Here is a 20,445-nt window from a genome sequence, read left to right as displayed (position 1 = left end):
CGCATTCTATGTAAACGGGTAGTGTGCAGTATTGTTTATTTGCAAACTGTCAAATAATAGTGAGTAAAACGAATAACCCTGTAAATGTCTCTGTAGAAACATGGCTCAAAATAGCAACATTATTTCCAACTACAGAAATAATGGCGCAATAGAGTCCCAACTGTGGCAACATGGCACTATGGCACATGGCACCATGAGACTAGCATCCCCAATTGGGGTATGTTGTGAAGGTGAAGGTAGTGAGTAGGCGAAGTATCTGGTTATCTGGTTACCAAACATGGCTAAAGCCATTTCAAGTAATTTACAATTCTGAATGGTCTTATACCAGAGTGATACTGAGAGTCAACCCTGAAACGTACCGCAAATATGTTATACATTATAAATGAATAAAATGTGAAATAACCCAAATTAGTCAAATAAAATTTACTTGCACACACCGGGATTTGAACCCGCGACATCCAAATTGCTAGTTGAGAGTCTTACCCCTTGACCACGGAGGCTTTAACACAGTTTTAGCAAAAACGTCACCTGAATCGCATGTGTTCTATATTAGCAAAATGTAAACATAAAAAATGATTAAGTAGGTACCTATATAAAATACACAAATAAAGCGACATATAAGAAACGTATTATTCGGAAGTACTTAATACAGAACGTCTGGTAATTGAAATGAAATTTTGAAAAACAAACAACAAAATTATATACAAACAAGTAAAGGTTAAAATGTTAAAAGTTTAATGGAGAATGAAAGAAATGAAGAAATATGAAGAAATTTGAAAATACCTTTAAATAAATAGGAAACAAAACTCTTTAAAGCATTTTTGGATGTAAGGCCCTTCCTCCACAAGGCTACGCAAGTATTCGATACTCGTGTTGTGTACTCACGTAGCAAACAACTTGTCACACACCGTCCGTACACATCGCTACTGAACTCACCAGACCCACGTCGCCACAAATCTTTGTTACCAGCGTTGAGCACACGAATTGTGACAAAAGTGTTACCATATTAAAAGTCCGACGAGGTGAATGACGTGGGAGTGGCTGTTCACAACTCCTTGAGAGTTCACAGTTTGAGCCTCCGTGAGATACATGGCAGTAATGACAGAGATACTTGGTAAATCATTGGGTATCGGATAATTGCGTAGGCTTGTGGACGATGGGCGTAAATGTTTTTTTTCTCTATTCTATCCTTATTAGTCACTCTGTATCTACTTAACGAACATGAAAATGAACCACATCTAAACAATGTTATCAATGGGCGGACAAAAAGCGACATACATCATTTTAGAAGTGGGCACATCTATCTCGGAACAATGGCTATGAAAGGAATAATAACACATCTAATTCACAAATCGTCGACAGCAATCCACAATATCGAAAATGAAAATTTTCCACTTTACAGGAGAGACAAAAACTGGCAACGATTTTACGCAAATGGGGTTATTTGAGATGCGCAGTAAAACAATTATCATTGTAAGACAACTCTACCGATATAATGGTTATTCCCACCGTGGAATGGTATTTCGGGATGGTTTGCCGTCAACGATATGTTAAAGGGAGACAACGTACTATAGAAGATAGCAGCAGGTTCATCTTTGTCCCGCCACCCACGGGAGAAGAGGAAGTATTCTCCTTCTCGCATTCCTCTTCAAACTTATCAGATAACTTCTAAAAAAGAGTTGCAGATCAATTCCAAATAAAGAACACAATCAGATAATATACATGATTTTTGTGTTGTTGTCTCACTGGCTTATTTTGTATTTTTTTTAGCTCAATAGCACAAGATGAAAATGTTGCAAGCTTAAAATTGTAGCATTAAATGAAAAGATGTGCAAATTTCTTGAGACCAGATTCACCTTTTCATAAACTTTACCGTCCAATAAACCGTGTCTAGAAACTCATAGTACAAGTGGGAAACTGATAAACAAACCTTCATCACTATTATGTAATACCATTTTACAAATATACTTAAAAACGAAATAAAATGTAATTTTGTAATGTTTTTAAAGGAATAAACAAATTGAATTGAATTGAATCACATTTGAAGACATTTTGTGATACATATAACTTTTTTATTTTGAGTTTTAGAGTAATTCAAATTTGAAGTTATAAATTTTTATGGTCAAATTCAAAAATATTCAATCGCTATAGGGTTAAAACATAGATCTGGTCGCAGAAGTTTTACAATCCTTTAGTTCCCAAAGTTAAATATAATCTACATGCTTAAAAATAGATTCACCAGCTTGTACCACTTGTTTTCGGACACCGTGTATATATTAGAAATTACAGACTGAAAAAGTGTGCAAATTTCCTGACACCAGCTCACTGAGAAAATTTATTGCTTAATATAGGTAGGAAAGTCATTGAAAGGCACAACATATTTTAAACCTCCTAGAAAGCAGACGATATTTCAAATATCGACAATAATTTCAATTTCACATTTAGGCAGTTTAATTTTTGTCAACAATACAACCATAAAAACAATGTGATAATACTCACAGGAGGCTGATCCTTGTTCTGATTAGCCGCCACAGCACTGGGGGTCCTGCCGCTTCCCGCAGACCTTCGGTTCTGCCGCACCCGAACACCATCAACCGCCACGCCATTGCCGCCGGTCCCATTGGCGTTGCTGCTGGCATTATTGATGCTTGGTGCTCCAGAGTTGGTGTTGGAGTTGGAGGTGTTGTGTTCGCCAGAGTCTTGAGCCTTGGAGTTGATGTTGTTAGTGGCGAGAATGTTGGCCGTGGAGAGGCTGCTGTTGGGGTTGGTATTGGGGGTGTTGGTGTTGGTGGTGGGGATGGGGTCGTCGAATCCGCGCAGCTCGATGGTGTCATGCTGCGATGTCGGGCCTCCGGAAAACCTGGAGAATGGTTTGGTTACTTTAAAGTATAAGATGGATTTCAAAGAAAATAATTATTCAATATTTTAAAAGTGGAAAAACTTATTGAGTAATACCTCAAATTGTAATATTTAATAATTGAAGATTAACCACTCTCAAAATAAAAAATTGAAATAGAAAAGATTCAGAAGCATCTGGGAATTGATCCCCGGACAACCTTGGCGGGGCATTGCTCTGTCTACTGAGCTAATTCGACCATATCTACTTCCGTAATTTTTAACTGTATCATATTCGAATAAGAACCACCAAGATTTTCTTCATTTTTTATGTATGATTGCAAGATTCTACCCAAATTAAATTGCAATCTAGATAGAGTTTGGGATAAATACACCAATTTATTTAATTTTAATTTGCGACTTCTATTAAATATTTTTTAGAATTCCAGAATGAATATTCAATATTTTTATAGTGGAATAAGCTATTGAGTAAAAACTTAAATTGTAACATTTAATGATATGGTTGAGTTAGCTCAGTGGTCAGAGCAATGCCCCAGCAAGGCAGAGGTTATGGGTTCATTTCCCAAATGCGAAAGAATCTTTTTCTTTTCCGTTTCACATTTTTCATTTTAAGGTGGTTAATACAGTAGAACCTCGTTAATTCGAAATCCAGCGGACATCAAAAATCAAATTTCGAATTAACGAATTCCCACGTAATTCGAAATTTTATGAAAAAAAAAAAAAAAAAAATACGCCGAAAATCGATTTTCTCGGCCGCCTCTTCAAATCCGGGTGGTATTTTAGTTGTAAATTCGTATTAATACCAATTATTTCTTTATTTCCGCGGTCGATTACCGTAGCGGCCGGCCCTGTAAATTCAGATATTCGCAATAAATTCGTAAAAATGCTATATATTTACGCGTAAATCGAGATTTTGCTGCCGATTTCGGTCGCGCCCTACCCTTTAAATTGAGATATTCGTAAAAATACAATATGTTTCCGCGTAAATCGAGATTTCGCGGTAATTTTCCGTCGCGGCCGGCCCTTTATTTCAAATATCTGAATTTGAATTCGTAAAAATACGATATATTTCCGCGTAAACGAGGATTCGTGGTCTTCAAATTCAGATATTCGAAAAAAATTCATAAAAATGCTATATATTTACGCGTAAATCGAGATTTCGCTGCCGATTTCGGTCGCGGCCTACCCTTTAAATTGAGATATTCGTAAAAATACCATATATTTCCGCGTAAATCGAGATTTCGCGGTAATTTTCTGTCGCGGCCGGCCCTTTATTTCAAATATCTGAAATTGAATTCGTAAAAATACGATATATTTCCGCGTAAAACGAGAATTCGCGGCCGTATTCCGTCGTGGCCGGCTCTTCAAATTCAGATATTCGAAATAAATTCGTAAAAATATGATATATTTCCGCGTAAATCGAATTTTGTCGGCAGTTTTTCGTCGCGGCCGCCTTTTAAGTTCAGATATTTGAAGTAAATTCGTAAAAATATGTCATATTTCGGCATGGATCGAAATTTTTCGGCCGATTTCCGTCACGCCGTATTTTTTCAACGCGGATATTCGAAGTAAAGTTAGTAAAAATACTATATATTTACGCGTAAATCGAAATTACGCGGCCAAGTTGTCGCGGCCGACCCTTTAAATTCAGATATTTGGCGTAAACTCGTAAAACTACGACATATATCCGCGTAAAATGTATTTTCTCGGCCCTTTAAACTCGGATATTCGAAATAAATTTGAAAAAATACGACATTCCAGTGTAAATCGATTCAGATTTACAAAATAATAATACTAATTAGGACGATGTATAACCACGTAAAAATACATTTTTCGGCGTTTTACCGCCACGGCTGACTTTTAGATTCAGATTTACGAAATATTATGATTTATTTTCGCAAAAATCAATTTTTTTCGAATTACACGAACAAATTTTCGTGCGCGGACAAAAATAAATTTCGAATTACGAATTAACGAATTTCGAATTAAAAAAAATTTTGTATGAAAAAATTTTTCAGCGGAAATTTTTTTTGCGAAAATTTCGAATTACGCGTTTTTTCGAATTATCGGGGTTCGAATTAACGGGGTTCTACTGTATTGTCTTAACAATTTATACACAGTATAAACCCAATGATGAGTCGGTGACCTTTAATTTATACAGTATAATAATTAATTATTTTGATTGCAATATGCAAGCCAAAAGGTAGGATCATACTGGGTCAACTTACGCTACATAAGCAACGCATTACAATATCTGGACTAACGGACGCAACGCTGCGTGTGACAATTGTGTTTCTAAAGCATCTATTTCCGTAGAAAAATGTATGAATTGTAATTAGTCCGGATATCGCATGGGTTGCTTACGTAGCGTATGCCAGGATTTAATTATGATTGTGACTTTTTTTTTGTTTTTTCAGGGGGGTATACTAAAAACATATCATTGCGAACAGTGTTGTACTCTATATGTATGTTGTTTTCGATGGTCAATTCAATTCAATATGTATGTTGTTACGATGTATGATTCTACCTTAATTCTCTTATACCAATGTTTGCCTATAAAAAAATGTCAAATGAAACAAGTACAGCGAAACTCTCTTATAAAGTTATCCAAGGAACTGAAAAAAAAAAACTGGGAAAATCTTTTCATGTGGGATAATTTGGGCCATTTTAGTCTTCAAGGGAAAGAAAAAACCAACTTCTTAAATGAGTTTCACCACCGTATCAGGAAATATCTTACCATTCAGGCTCTTCATCCTTATCGTATCTTCTCCTCTCGTTATAGCGATTGCCTCTCCTGTTGTCATCTCTGAAATAGAAAATATCAAATTAGGCATTTACAGATTTCTGGCATTCATTCGGAGGTTACTTCCACACATCCCGGTGAGTTGAGACATACATTGCTTACCATGTCACCCTCGTAAAGTTAACGGGTTAAAGGTACCGTGAATGACAAGTTTTATCTATTAGTTTTCCATTTCTAGGCGATATACATTCAACATAATAATTTTATATTTATGTTCAAAATTGTAAATGGTAGTGTAGACAGCCCAGATTTAATTGACGTCATTGAATTTCATGTACCCATTTGAGCTACTCGTTCTAAAACCCAGTTTAGTTGTAACAATTCCAAGACTGAGCATTTCAAACACTCGCTTGTACCTAGATTACATGAAGTTAGTAATAGGTACGCAGATGTAGCGGATCTTTAACTGCACAAAAGCTAGCTACAAGAGGTTGATTCACTGATATACCGTGCAAATAATTTTGTACAAATAACACAATTTCTGAATACATGAATGGGTCTGAAAAAAAAACGAATAATTGGGAATTATTCTCGTAGTACAGTAGAACCTCGTTAATTCGAAATCCACGGGACATCAAAAATCAAATTTCTAATTAACGAATCCCCACATAATTCGAAATTTTACGAAAAAAAAAAAAAAAAAACGCCGATTTCGATTTTCTCGGCCACCCCTTCAAATCCGGGTAGTATCTTCGGAGTAAATTCGTATTAACGTCGCGGCAACGTCGTTTCAATTCAGATATTCGAAATAAATTCGTAAAAATACGATACATTTACGCATAAATAGAAATTTTGCAGCCGACTCTTGAAATTCACATATTTGGTGTAAATTCGTAACACTACAACATATTTCCACGTAAAACATTCCAGTGTAAATCAATTCCGATTTACAAAATAACAATAACCAGTTAGGACGATGTATAACCACGTAAAAAAACATTTTTCGGCATTTTACCGTCACGGCTGTCTTGATTCAGATTTACGAAATTTTATGATTCATTTTCGCAAAAATCAAATTTTTTCGAATTACATGAACAAATTTTCGTGTGCGGACAAAAATAAATTTCGATTTACGAATTAACAGATTTCGAATTATCGGGGGTCTACTGTAGTAACAAACAAACAAATGGATGGCATAGCGCAGTGTTTAGATGCCCTGCGCACAACGACGGCAATATTATCTCACTGCTACAAAGTGTTAAAATAAATTGTGCGTATTAAGCACTGTCTTATTTTCTGTATATTTATCAAAGAATTATTATTGTTACCTGTCCCTCCTGTCTCCAAAGCGCGAGTCTCCCAGCACATCTCGGTCGCGGTCATTTCGGTCATTCCGATCATTATTGCGTGTCTTCTCCGAGTTGCCGTAGAGGTCACGGCCAAAGGATCGTCTGTCGTACCTGAAGAAAATTAGTACAAAAGTATTTGATTAAAAATATTGACCCGTAGCACAATTTTCTCTAAAACCGACGAAATATCAATGATATTTAAATAAAGCCAGATGGAACCGATTGCACGAATGAAATGTTGGTAAAAGTCTGTTCAATAGGTATTTCAATGGAGTCTGCTTGGAAGAACCGGCAGCATTGATCCCCTTAACCTGTTGAACATCAGAGTAAGAAAAAGTATAAATACCCCCAACTGTCAGGCAAGAATTTTCAGAACTGCATGCAAATTACCTTGATGAGTTTTGATCAAATGATGTTTGAATAAAAACTACGATTTATGTTTTTTTGCAATTGTTTTCCGTTTACCAGATAACGAATCATATCATTCATTTATATATTTTCCCTAAAATTGCTAACTTTACCTAAAAAAAATATCCCATTTTCGAGATAAATGCAAAAAAATATATATATTTATACAAATGTATATATTGGTTTCATTATTTCTACATTTGAAAATTCAAATATATTCATTTTTGCGATGTCGTTTTACGTAAATGAATTTCGACAATCATAGACAAATTATTTCAGAAGCAATCATAGAGGCTCATTATTATAAATTCATGAAATAAACAGTAGAATCAACATTAGCGCAAGCGTTTCTGATTTTCTTCTCTATACAGTTTTCAAAGCACAAAGTTTAAAATCGCATCATGATCAGATGTTATACAGTTCACATGTGCGCGTGCACTGAGCACGGTCGTAAAAATTGGTGCGCACATGTGCACAAAGAACAGCACACCAGTGAGACACTTCCTGAGAACAAACAAATCCCTTCCTTCCTACCTACCTCAAAACTCTCACAACAGGTACTATTTAAAAAAAAACCAACAAACAAAAGTGGTAATCACAAGCACACTATGATTAGCATGAAAAGTACCTGTCCTCTCCCCTTTCCCGGGGCGGCCTGTACGGCAAGTTGCCACCGTGATCACCAGCCTCCGCTCCTGCTTCCCCTCCCCGTTCCCACGGCGCCATCTCGCGCGACATGATGCGGCCCGAGCCAATACGGCGAGAAGCCTGCTCCCGAGCGTCTGGAATACGAAACAAAATGTTGTTCATTAGTCAATTTTTAAAATATTTTGTTAGTTAGTTGTGTATAGTTAGTTCACCTTCAAACCATCCTAGTGATGCCATTAATCCCTGAATATTTTTAAATTTTATCATTAAGTAGGCGGCATTATTTGAGAGTATCTTTGGTAAACTTCTAAATACAAATACAAAGCATGGTGTTGCCACTTTTAAACACAGTTTAAATCATAAGCAAAGTTGCTGAATTCTGTTGCACAATTTCAACTTCATTACTATGTGAAACAACTATTTAACTTTTTTATTAGTTGTAAAATTAGTTTGTGGTGTCATTTGGATTATATATAAATTAAATATTTTGTTTAGACCACTTTTAATCAATAATAATCTGCATGTTTCAAAGACAATGGCTTCTTCATCAGGATAATAAAAATAAAATTTGATATAATAAAATATTTTCATTTTCCTGACGGAGAAGCCATGGCTTGGAAACATGTAGATTATTATTGATTAAAAGTGGTACAGTAGAACCCCGTTAATTCGAACCCCGATAATTCGAAAAAACGCTTAATTCAAAATTTTCACCAAAAAAATATCCACAGAAAATTATTTCATACAAAATGGTTTTTTAATTCGTTAATTCGTTATTCGAAATTTATTTTTGTCCGCACACGAAAATTTGTTCATGTAATTCGAAAAAATTCGATTTTTGAGAAAATAAATCATAAAATTTCGTAAATCTGAATCTAAAAAAAAAGCCGTGGCGGTAAAATGCCGAAAAATGTATTTTTACGTGGTTATACACGTTCTAACTGGTTATTATTATTTTGTAAATCGGAATCGATTTACACTGGAATGTTGTATTTTTCAAATTTATTTCGAATATCCGAGTTTCAAGAGCCGAGAAAATACATTTTACGTGGAAATATGTTGTAGTGTTAAAGCCCAGCTACACTACTCGCGAAGTTGATCGAAGTTGACCGAATACGATAGTGTGGGCACGAACTTCACTTCGCTTCGGGCAACTTCGCTTCGCTTCGCCCGACTTCTGGTTGTTGTCGGTAAATGCGCCCGAGTCAAAGGACTGGACTAAGTTACTCGCGAAGTTGCACGAGTGTGGGCACGCACTTCGAACTTCGGCTAACTTCGTCTAGGACTTCGTCGAAGCGAGTAGTGTAGCTGACGCTTTACGAATTTACACCAAATATGTGAATTTCAACAGTCAGCCGCAAAATTTCTATTTATGCGTAAATATATCGTATTTTTACGAATATCTGAATTGAAACGACGTTGCGCAACGTTAATTGTCCGCGAAAATAAATTAATAATTCGTATTAATACGAATTTACTCCGAAGATACTACCCGGATTTGAAGTGGCGGCCGAGAATATCGAAATCGGCGTTTTTTTTTTTTTTTTTCTTAAAATTTCGAATTATGTGGGAATTCGTTAATTGGAAATTTGATTTTTGGTGTCCCGTGGATTTCGAATTAACGAGGTTCTACTGTAAAAACAAAGTATTAAGTGTTCAACATGGACAAGATAATTTAGCAGGTTCTTAATTTTGGTTATCTCGAAGTAAAATAACGAATTTTATGATTCTGTCTCAGTTTGTGTCGTAAAGTACACAAAAATACTCTACCCCTGTCGATGTACTGTGTAAAAGACACAAAAATACTCAAGCGGTTCAAGCAATTCAAACAATTGCAGCGTCCTCCATTATTTTCACAAGACTGTAACTGATTACAGTATATCGATACTAGTTAATGAAGTATATTGATACGCACTCATGTCAGCTTTAGGGTCGCCCGTCCTGTCGTAGGAGATGGGACTGTCAGGGCGCAGGCGCGTCTCCCTCATGCCGCCGCCCATGCCCGCCCCCCCGGCACCCGCTCCGCCGCCAATCCCGCCTGACACCACGAAGCAGCCCGAGTTGAAGCTGCGGCGCTGTGGGGACAGCACGATACCCTCGCTCTCCTTGCGGATGCGCTCCCGCGGGTCACCCGAACGCCTCTGGAATACCCACAAACTTATTACAATTCACATTTGAACAAGAACAGGCAACTACTCAATACGGATGAAACACAGTGGGGAAGCTATTACAACTAACGGGACACTATCATCTCGCGGTTGTGTTGAACAAGATGTTGGAAAGCATAACTGGTAGGAACTGTGAAATAGATGACGGAAGATTTATTAAAATATTAGTTCAGTTATGGTCACAATGTACCTCCTCTTTTTTACATTAACTTCACACAGGAGGCCTCTCACTAAAATAATTTCCCTCAGGGCCTGTGGTGGCTCGTGGTTTTTGGGTGTACTAGAGTGCTAATATTACAAAAAATGGCATTATTGATGTTGTTATATCTGAAAACGATTTTTTATACTTTTTCGAAAAATCGATTTCATGTATGAAGATTTTTAGGAAATCCGTGCGGCGTACGGCCAAACTGAATAATAATGCCTTTTTATGTAATATTAGCACTCTAGTAGGCACATCGTTCCACAGCCGAGCTGTTAACCTTAAAAACGAGTCGAAGAAGCAACCTGTTATCATGCGACAAATATCAACCATGTACATGTGTACGGCATGTTTCCTGACTTTAGACCGGTGCCGAAAGGATCAATGACGCTAGTTCCTCGAAGCATCTTCCGTTGAAATACCGGTAGAACAAGGACAGCATTCCCACCCGACGCCTGTGCTCTAAAGCTTGCAATCCGTTTGGGGAATCTATCAAACGGACCACCTCGATGAGAAGAAGGCTCAGTTTACCTAGGTAACCATGCTGTTGAACTAGGAGTCTATGCAAAACACCCAATGACAACCCTGGTCAACTAGCCGGAAGAACAAGTACAATAGTAATTTCCAAGTGAAGAAACACATTATCTACAGTAAAGATAATTGAAAATAGAAATTTTAAAGCGATATATATTTGAGAATTGCAAACCTTGTCTCCAACCGTTTCACGTCCTCCGCGGTCATCATCATTGGGAGTCTCGCTCCGCTTCTTGTTCCCGTCCCACGAGCTCAGGGCGCTGCAACAAACGAATAAATGTAATTTATTGACTGTGGTTCAACTGATGAGAGCTGGTATTTTTATGTTTGTCTTTCTGTTACGTGCGTCATTTACGAGAAATAGGGAGAGGTCACAACAAGGCATTTATCAACGGAATGCCTTTGCACACCATTACAGAAATTCATTTAACCCCTTGGGCTATTACAGAAGATTTTCTTCACAGACAACAAACACAGATGATCTCATAAAAATTATTTTATATTACTGTGAGAAATATGCTTTAAACAGTGTTAGAAAAAGAGAACACCCGCTCTTTAAGTTTGTACACAAAAATTTACCATGGACGTTTCTGAAAATTTTTAAATAATTCTGTGAATTATTCATTTGAAAAATATTTGTCAAGGTTTTGAAATTATATGACCTGTTGAAGGCCGCAGCATAAAACAGAAAAATATTTTTTAAACTTTCAGAGAGGCGCCATATAAAAAATCTAATGTTTGTTAAGTGGGTTTGACCCAGGGTACAAATAATAATAATTGTATGAACTTTGTTCGGTAGAACGCGCCAATCTAGGTTAGAATTAATCATCTAGAATGTTTATACTCAATAATCTCAGGTGTGAAAGTTCGCAACCAAGGTCGCGTGTCAGTATCATGATAGTTTCTTTTTTAGGAAGGTATCTCAATGTACATAAATAAAAGGCGGTGCATGGATTGATATTACATGTATTGGAAACCTTTTGGACATTTTTCTGATGAGCCCTAGCTCAACAGATTAACAGAATTATATAATTTAGACTTACCCCAAAGACCGACCAGTTTTTAGCTATCTGTATCTAAACTACGGGTGCCGAACATCGCGTTTTCTAATGCCGAACACTGCTTTTCTTGATGGGAGAAGCGACGGAACGTCCCGCACACCCATTCGGCGGCTGACGTAACTCCGTAGAAGCGTGATCCGTCTTCTGGAAAGGTGGATATACTCCTCCTGGCCATATCCATAAACTCCAGCTATCTATAAGCGGGTAGCCGTTCCTGGGGATGCTGCAACCCATACATAGGGCTCTTTCTCGGCCCGTCGAACACGTGCGATGTCGGGATTCAAACTCCAAAAATCAAAAAGAACGAAGTTCCCGCTTGACAGCCATGCATGGCACAAAATATAAATCGCGTATGATCCAATCCTACGCAGGATTGACCGTTACTTTACGGATTCCCGTTCAATCGTATAACGGCGGTCGCGTGGTCCGTCCGTAACAACTTCCGTCCAGCAAAATCACTATTACCCACTTCGGGAATGGTTATTTTTCGGTCACAAAAACGTTTACCGCCGTGCCCGTAAGCAAAATAGCACTCATCGGCGACAAAAAAGGGAATTACATTCCGTACAATTAATTATTCAAAAACGAAAAGCACTGCGACCATCGTCTGTACAGTCCACGAACCCACACGTTGACTGTCCAGCCAAGAAGTGATTTTTGTTTCCGCCCGGTTCAGATGTTAAATTTTAAATTATGATTCGAAATTTTACCAAAACCAATACCAGCGACAATCGCCCAGTTCCTAACTAGGTTAGAGAATCGGCGAGGATAAATGTGATGATGCAGAACAAATTAATGAATAAAATATTAAAACAAAAGGAGTCTAGCCCTGCATCATAACATGTTTTATTATAAATTTTGTGATAAACATAAACATGTTTGTCAAAATCACATGGCAAATTATTCTAAAAATGAATATATCAGAATGCTCGCATGTTCTCCAGAGACACATTAGTATTCCACTGGTTAAAAAATCAGTCACTATGGGGTTAATATCAACTGTTTAAAGGGGGCGACAGATTATGCTATAAGTCCAAAGCATTTTATATAACTTCATATTGCTCACCATACAATCCCATACAGACCTGTCACACCTAAAAAGATGATATGTTATGCATATGAGCGTGGCTGTGATCTGCTAGCCAGACTATATTTTTTTAAATACCTAGGGCAGGAGAAAGAGTCAGAACAATTTACGGAGTGCCAGTAATTACACAGCTGTCATCTGTCTAAGTGACAGATCCCATACATAGAAATAATATTCCGCGGCAGTCCCCCAATTGATCTGACCCCCTCTCCTGAGGAAGATCATAGCGTAGTGTGTCAGCCCAACATACAATACGTACATGCCACTCACAATTTATGCACACATAATAAAGCGTAATGTGTCTAAGGCCTAATGTCTTTTAAAATGCGTACTAAGAGTTTCCGGACACCGTGTATATTTAAAAACCGGTAATATTTGACCGGTCAGTGGCTGAGTTAGCATAGAGACTGGTTCCCATAAAGGAGTTGCGAGTTCAATTCTTCGGCTTACTATGATGGTTGTAGAGGATTTTCAAATATTGTCATTTTATTCATAATCAGGGAATGTTTGAGTTTTGATTTTGTGTAATCTCGACTGAATATTTTCTCCTGATTTTTTTATAAAGTTTTGAAGGTAGGTTTTATTGTACAATTATCTTTTTTTTTTTACATTTTATTTAGGGGCCGATAGTTCAAAAATTCATTAAATTTCAAAATTATTTATCATTAACTTTTGAAATTTGATGAACTGTATAAGTTATGTGAAATAACTGGCCAATGATGTTCTTTCAAACAAAATAAGTAAGTATTGAAAAAAAAGTACACAAAAATTTCAAATAACTAAACCAATAATTATCATGAAGAGTCAAATATATTATGTTCTACTACTGCCAGCTTTAATTCAGGTCTGAAAGGGTTAAACACACAAGAACGCAAAGGGTGATTTGAGCACTAGAAAACATAAATATGTAATAGCCACATCTCTCACCTGTTGTAGATCTCGGGCAGACAGTCGGGCCGGCGCTTGGACAGCGGCAGCGAGCGCATCTCCAGCAACTGCTCGCGCGAGTAGCGACGCGAGGGCGGGCCCGCCTCGCCCCGTTCTCCCTCGCCCCCATCGCCTGCGCCACCATCGCCCTCGGCGGCACGCCGGGCCGCGGCCACCGCAGCTTCGGACGGGAGCTCGTCACCTGCAGACAAAAGATATCTCATCAGCAACATATATATTGTATATTGGCTATTGAAGGGTGAATTCCTGAGAATTTATTTTTGGGGATCCCCAAACGGGGAATATTGCGAGAATTTTCATCTAAATGGTGAAATCCCTATGAATTTCTCCTCTTACAACAAAATTTCTTGTTATTTACCACGTATCCAATTAATTAGAAAATTATGAATTATTGTACTGAATAATGTTTCGTCATTTACCCAAGTTCACTTTGAAAGCTCATAAATAATTTAATTTTAGGTTTAATACATTTTCATCAAAAAAAGACAACCTCGGGGATTTTAGGAAAATGAAAACATCCTGTAAAGTTAGGCCTTAACGTGTGATGATGCAAAGCACCTCCATTACTCGCAATCCTGTGCTTCATGGAGAGTTTCAGACGCATGTGATATTTGATCACTCTTCGGATGATCTTTCAAGGATGTCCAAATGAAAATGCTTTTCATGTTTGATTTTTCTTCTTCATCTCCTTTAACTTCCCCACTTCCTTTGGTCTCTCGACTTACCATACTTCAACGGGCTGCGGGAACCTCTTGTCAAAATGAGATTAAAAAATATATAAAACAAGGATGCAAGATAGCAAGGACACAGCACAATGAATTATGTGGATATAATAAATGAAACTCATAGGAAATCTGAATTGGAACAAAGAAATCACAAAAGAATACAACTGCTAAAAACTGACGTGTGAGACCTGATTGAGAAACAGGACTAATAACTTGGGTAAAAAAACTTTGGCAAGAAACCAGACTGCCTTGCTGAGAAACCTTGTTGAGAAAATACTGACAGAAACCTCCTATTGGTTGAGAAACCTGGGATTTTTTATAAAATTTTTCCACCTTAGAAACCAAGCTGGGAAACCTGGATGAGAAACCAAGCTAGGAAAACTAGCAATGAATCCAAGCTGAGAAACCCTAAGAAACTAAGCTTAAAGAAACCTGATGAAGAAACATGGTTGGAAAACCTTGTTAAAAAACTTGTAAAACATGGTTGAAGAACCTTGCTGAGAAACCCCCGCCTGAGAACCAGGCTAAAAACTTGCCTGTGAAACCAGTTTGAGAGGAACCAGGCTAAAAATTCTGGTTGAGACACCTTGGGAGAAACCAGGCTAAAAATTCTAGTTGAGAAACCTTACTGAGAAACCTGCCTGAGAAACATGGCTGAGAAATCAGGCTGAAAACCTACTTGAAAAACCTGGCTGATCAATTCCGAACAGCCAAAAGCATACCCCAGAAAAATTCCATCACTGACATCATGATTTACGTAAACGTATTTTATTATTAATAAGTTAGTATTTTAACACTTTGGAAGACCTAAAAAATCAGCCCAAAACGCAACCAAACTTACACCACCGAATCCTCTTCCTCAGGCTACCCGAATGATTCCTCGGTCCCGAGGAATGCAACAGTATCGGGTGCAGCCTCTCCCGCTGTTGGTCCTCGTGCGGAATGGGACTACTGCACTTCATGCCGGTGTCAGGCACATGCGGCTCCATCATGTTGCCGATGGCGAGGGCCTTGCGCGAGGAGCTACTCCGATGGCCGCGACTGCGCTTGCCGGCACCACCCCGCTTGGAGCGGTGCTGCTGCACGCCTTTGCTCACGGGGATGCGCATCATGCCGCCAGACTCCTTGCCGCGCTCCTCTGCGCACGCTTTGCCCATATCACCAGGTGGCTTATTTACTTTTACGATTTTCAGATCACTTCTGGTGGTTTGTTTACTTTTACGACTTTCAGATCACTTTCCTGGTGGTTTGTTTACTTTTACGAATTTCAGATCACTTTCCTGGTGGTTTGTTTACTTTTACGAATTTCAGATAACTTTCCTGGTGGTTTGTTTACTTTTACGAATTTCAGATCACTTTCCTGGTGGTTTGTTTACTTTTACGAATTTCAGATCACTATCCTGCTGACTAGTTCACGTTTATGTTTTTTTTGTGGTTTTGTATGCTAATCTTCCCTGGTGGCTTATTTACTTTTACGACTTTCAGATCACTTTCCTGGTTTCCACTTTTGCTAACTTTTCTTATAGTTGTCCTGTCAATGTATCGATGTGTTTGCTTGTATTTTCTTTAATTTTATCACTGTTTGTTCACTTTCCCTATGAAACTTTATATTGCGAAGCACTTTGATTGCTGTTTTAATTTTCATGTGTTTTTATTTTTATTTTATTAATGGTTTGCTTACTAAGTTTACTGCTTTCTGGCCTACTTTCGCCCTAGCCGCTCAAATCTGTATGGTATATTTCTCGAAAGTTTGCTTTTTCTTTTAATTGTTCTTTTAAGTAAAATTACTGCTTACCTACAATATAAATCTGTTAATTTCACTCACTTTATTGATCATTTGCTTACTTCTGGTGCTTTGTTATCCACTAACGGTGGCTATTCTCTGAAATGCCCTCCTTCCCAACAATATTAAATATACAGCTGTTAACAAAGGGGCAGTTTGATTTTAGGATCTCAGTACATCATAAAATGACATTAACGAAATTTACGAAATTAACCGAATTTCACGCCATAAAAAACTAATAATGTACCATCATCAAAATAAGATTACGCGGTTTTAATACAGAAAATATTTACAACTAAATAAATTACCAGATTTGACAAAAAAAAAAGTACAATTATTATTATTTTTGCCACGTTGTAAGTCCGGTCTTAAGACAGATCGAAAATCGTAAAATAGTTGATTTTTTTCAAATTCTCAAAATGAAATCGAATAAATTTCATTAAAATTCGATAATCAACCAAATTCTTGATGCAAATGGCAGTATTGTACGAATGACAAAAAACAATATCTGTTAGCAATAGGCGCCGACCTTAAAATTAAAAATCAATCGTCACTACCAGATTCAAATGAATTCAAAAAAAAAATCGTAATTTTGTGATTTAAACATTTGAACTTGCGGATTTTAAAAACCCCACATTCTTACACGTTCATTTTAGCACAAATTAACATTACAAACCCATCCTTGGAAAAAAAATCACTTTCACGCGTTCACAATATTTGTTCAAACTTTATTTTAAAAACGCAATATTATTCACACTTTAAAAATAAGTTAATAATTATTACGATTTACCCTCCAGCGATTTCTTGTACAATGATATCAAAAAAATAACTTATAAATCCTGTCAGAAAAATAAAAACCAATCCACAACGCGTCCGTAATTTTGTTGCAGGTATAATTCAAAACGATGACGAAAAAATATATCGACCGAACAATAGACGCCCAAAAATCGAATGACCCCTGACAAAATTTTCTACAAATTGCAGCAAATTACGAAGTCAACTTGGAAACTTTTTCAATACCCTATATTGGGGAGTTTGACATTATTTACTAATAGAATCTACAAAGAAACCGGAATAGACTCAAACGAGAAACTATAATATAATTTGTATGTAAAAATAAGGTTTTATATTGGTTTAATTCTGTTTATAATTCAAACCACCAGGATTTCTGTTGTTTAAAATGTTACGCATTATTCAGCAGAGCTAGTTGATTGGTTCATTTTTCCCGCCGATTTAGTGAAGTCAATTAATATTTGCAAATATTTCATAATACATCGCTCGAATTGTTCGAAAAATGCAAAGCTTGAAAAACAAAAGAGAAGTATTTAAAAATGACGCACATGAATAAGAAACGGATACAAGTTTTGATCGTTCATGAGTTTATAGATATTTTAGAGAGCCATTGTGACTTGTGACAATAATACGATAATAATTTCGTAGGTGTGCGATCGTCCAGTACAAATGAAGCGAAATTTGCAAAGAATTGTACGCGAGTACCTACCGCTATCGTAATAAAAACGTCAACAATCGACAGTGAATCACATCATATAATATTACAACAGCCGTAGAATTTTCACAACAAGAAGATAGTTTTCATTGTAATCCGAGTTTATTGTTGACTAAAAATAATAATATACATGAGGCGAAGTGGTCAGGTTGTCAGACTAATCAAGCGTATCTGGTTCAATTTCCGGTTACAGTCAACCAAAGATTTTTCAAAAGCAACTTAATTTTTTTAATGTATCCCATCAGTACCTCAGTGAGAAACACGATTAGGAAAAAGATTGTAGAAATTAGGTGAAGCTGAGTATTTGGTAACTTCTAGCGCTCCTATTAGTAAAAAGCTTTTGTCGGAGGTAAGAAATACAATAAAAAATACAATATACAAATACGCAAAATCCAATCTTCTGTCTTCTATACAAAAACGGAAAATGCTTTACTCGACTATTATACAGACGCAAAATACAATCTTCTGTCTTCTATACAAATAAAGACGGAAAATGCCTTACTCGACTATTATACAGACGCAAAATACAATCTTCTGTCCTCTATAGAAATAAAGACGGAAAATCCCTCACTTGACTATTATACAAACGCAAAATGCAATCTTCAGTCTTCTGTCTTCTATCTTTCTGTCTATACAAATAAAAATTTAAGCGTTCGTTTGTTCAAAACTTAACTCTCCGAAAGTTCTTCGCCGATTGCTTTGAAATAACTTTGCATTCGAATACGCGTGTGTTTTTATATACCTATATTATGTAGATGTCACCTGTGACAGGTAAAAACACGTTTTTTTGAAAAACAACGTAATCTATTGGACCAACATGCATGGGGGGGTACAGATAGTAATATACAGACGGTCTTACAGAAAATGGGGTGAATATTCAATTGATAAACGACAGTGCATGTGAAAACCTTACTAATTGAAACTGATATAAAATAGTTTATGAAAATATACATAAGATATAACATTGCTTATCCAGTCTCATGGGGTAGTTTATCTGTTGTGTAAACTTGAAATGATAATAATGTCTCATCGAATTTCCAAGGTATATTAAGTGTTCATTATATTTCTTCATTTTGAAGATGTCGTAAAAACGAATACCATTTATGAAACTAGATAAAATTACCTATTAGATTTTGTAATCGAAATATACTTTAATACTTAAAAAGTGCAATATTTTAATTTCAAACGTGAAAAAAGGTGAAAAAAAGATAACCACATTTTTTTATCAAAACGTCGCAAATTTTTATAAAAATCTAAAAAAACAAGACATTATTAAAATATGGAAAAATAATTATTGCACTAGTATAAATATTAACACGTCGTATTTTTAGAGAATTTGTGGCTAAACTAATGTACTTTTAGGCTTAAATTACTAGTCACTAGACCAGCGACGCATAACTGTCACATGTGCTTCGATAAGTTTAATTACGAAGTATCATTTAACTTTTAACTGTACGTACCGACATGTTGGGGATGCTATAGTCCCACTGGTAATACTTGAGTTATAATAACAGAAGATTGCGTGTGAACGATGTATGAATGTGAATGAAGCGAGGAGTGTGTGCCAAGACCAGCGGTCGGGGAACTTTTTTAACCATTACCCCAAAATATTTTTGCGTAAGTCGATATTACCCCTTCCCTCCATTTTGAAAAGAATTCAATCGATGTATATTTAAACATTATTTATTGAATTAATTTACGAATTAATGAATATGTAAGAGCAATTTGAATACAGTCTTCGGCGTTTAATCGATTTCTGTTCTTCGTTTTTATGTTCATTAGAGTGGAAAAGCCTTGTTCACAAAGATAGGTTGTTGAAAATGGCAGAAACTTTTATACCGCCTCCTCATGTGCAATTTTGAAAGCTTTCGTAGCTTTTGACGTCCAAAAAGACGACAGATTGGCTTTGCTCTCAAATTGAATACATGCTTCAGTATTAGATCGAAGTTCAAGTATTGTTTCTGCCAAACCCGGAGGTTCTTCTGGTATGTTAGCAATTTCACATTTAAAAGGATCTACAACCCAATTGAAAGTATGTATATCAAGATCTGGAAAGTAGTCAGAGAACCGCTCTCTGAGTTTGGTAAGATGTTTTATAACTGCATCCTTGATGTCATCAAAAGTAATATTTTCACAGTCTTCCAAAATAGCAAACTAGAAAAATTTCCTTATTACCCCAAAAAAAACATTTTTACCCCATTTGGGGTAATTTACCCCGGTTCCCCGACCGCTGGCCTAGACAGACTTGTATGGCGATCTATCCTCCCTGCCGACCCATGTGGAAACTGCGTGATAGTTAGTCCCTCTGGCTCCTGATGGTGATTGGGAGCAGTTGGGACTTTTGTGCGGTATTCACGTAAAAGATAAAATTAAAAATAACAAAAAACACCCAAAGTAGATCAAGGCTAAAAGAAGTCTGATAACTG

At 36.7% G+C, this 20,445-nt stretch overlaps 2 protein-coding genes across 6 annotated transcripts in view; both read right to left on the bottom strand.

Moving 5' to 3' along the window:
* LOC149412789 (uncharacterized) overlaps nucleotides 1-20,445 on the bottom strand; it is a 63,373-nt gene that overhangs the window by 31,189 nt on the left and 11,739 nt on the right. For 4 of the 5 annotated variants that reach the window (XM_089645490.1, XM_089645491.1, XM_089645493.1 and 1 more), the window contains exons 2-9: nucleotides 13,984-14,185; nucleotides 11,081-11,168; nucleotides 9,920-10,145; nucleotides 7,985-8,138; nucleotides 6,928-7,059; nucleotides 5,594-5,662; nucleotides 2,500-2,860; nucleotides 1,570-1,668 (exon numbers count right to left, since the gene is read on the bottom strand). In XM_089645490.1, the coding sequence (XP_089501616.1) occupies nucleotides 1,570-1,668; nucleotides 2,500-2,860; nucleotides 5,594-5,662; nucleotides 6,928-7,059; nucleotides 7,985-8,138; nucleotides 9,920-10,145; nucleotides 11,081-11,168; nucleotides 13,984-14,185 (1,331 nt within the window). The remainder of the gene's footprint in view (nucleotides 1-1,569; nucleotides 1,669-2,499; nucleotides 2,861-5,593; nucleotides 5,663-6,927; nucleotides 7,060-7,984; nucleotides 8,139-9,919; nucleotides 10,146-11,080; nucleotides 11,169-13,983; nucleotides 14,186-20,445) is intronic. The other variant, XM_089645495.1, reaches the window with a different exon arrangement.
* LOC149412790 (uncharacterized) lies at nucleotides 15,545-17,433 on the bottom strand. The gene is made up of 2 exons (XM_089645363.1): nucleotides 17,296-17,433; nucleotides 15,545-16,332 (listed from the first exon to the last, which is right to left on the bottom strand). Exon 2 carries the CDS (start codon nucleotides 15,884-15,886, stop codon nucleotides 15,545-15,547), a length of 342 nt encoding a protein of 113 aa, XP_089501489.1. The 5' UTR covers nucleotides 15,887-16,332; nucleotides 17,296-17,433.

The sequence above is a fragment of the Hesperophylax consimilis genome, chromosome 22 (assembly GCF_061612785.1).
Source record: "Hesperophylax consimilis isolate HC1 chromosome 22, BYU_Hcon_1.0, whole genome shotgun sequence".
NCBI lineage: Eukaryota > Metazoa > Arthropoda > Insecta > Trichoptera > Limnephilidae > Hesperophylax > Hesperophylax consimilis.
Note: the sequence above shows the minus strand (reverse complement) of the source record. Positions and strands in the feature narration are given on the sequence as shown.

What these genes read in the sequence shown, in the direction of transcription:
- LOC149412790 (XM_089645363.1), bottom strand. Translation starts at nt 15,886, where the DNA reads ATGGGCAAAGCGTGCGCAGAGGAGCGCGGCAAGGAGTCTGGCGGCATG.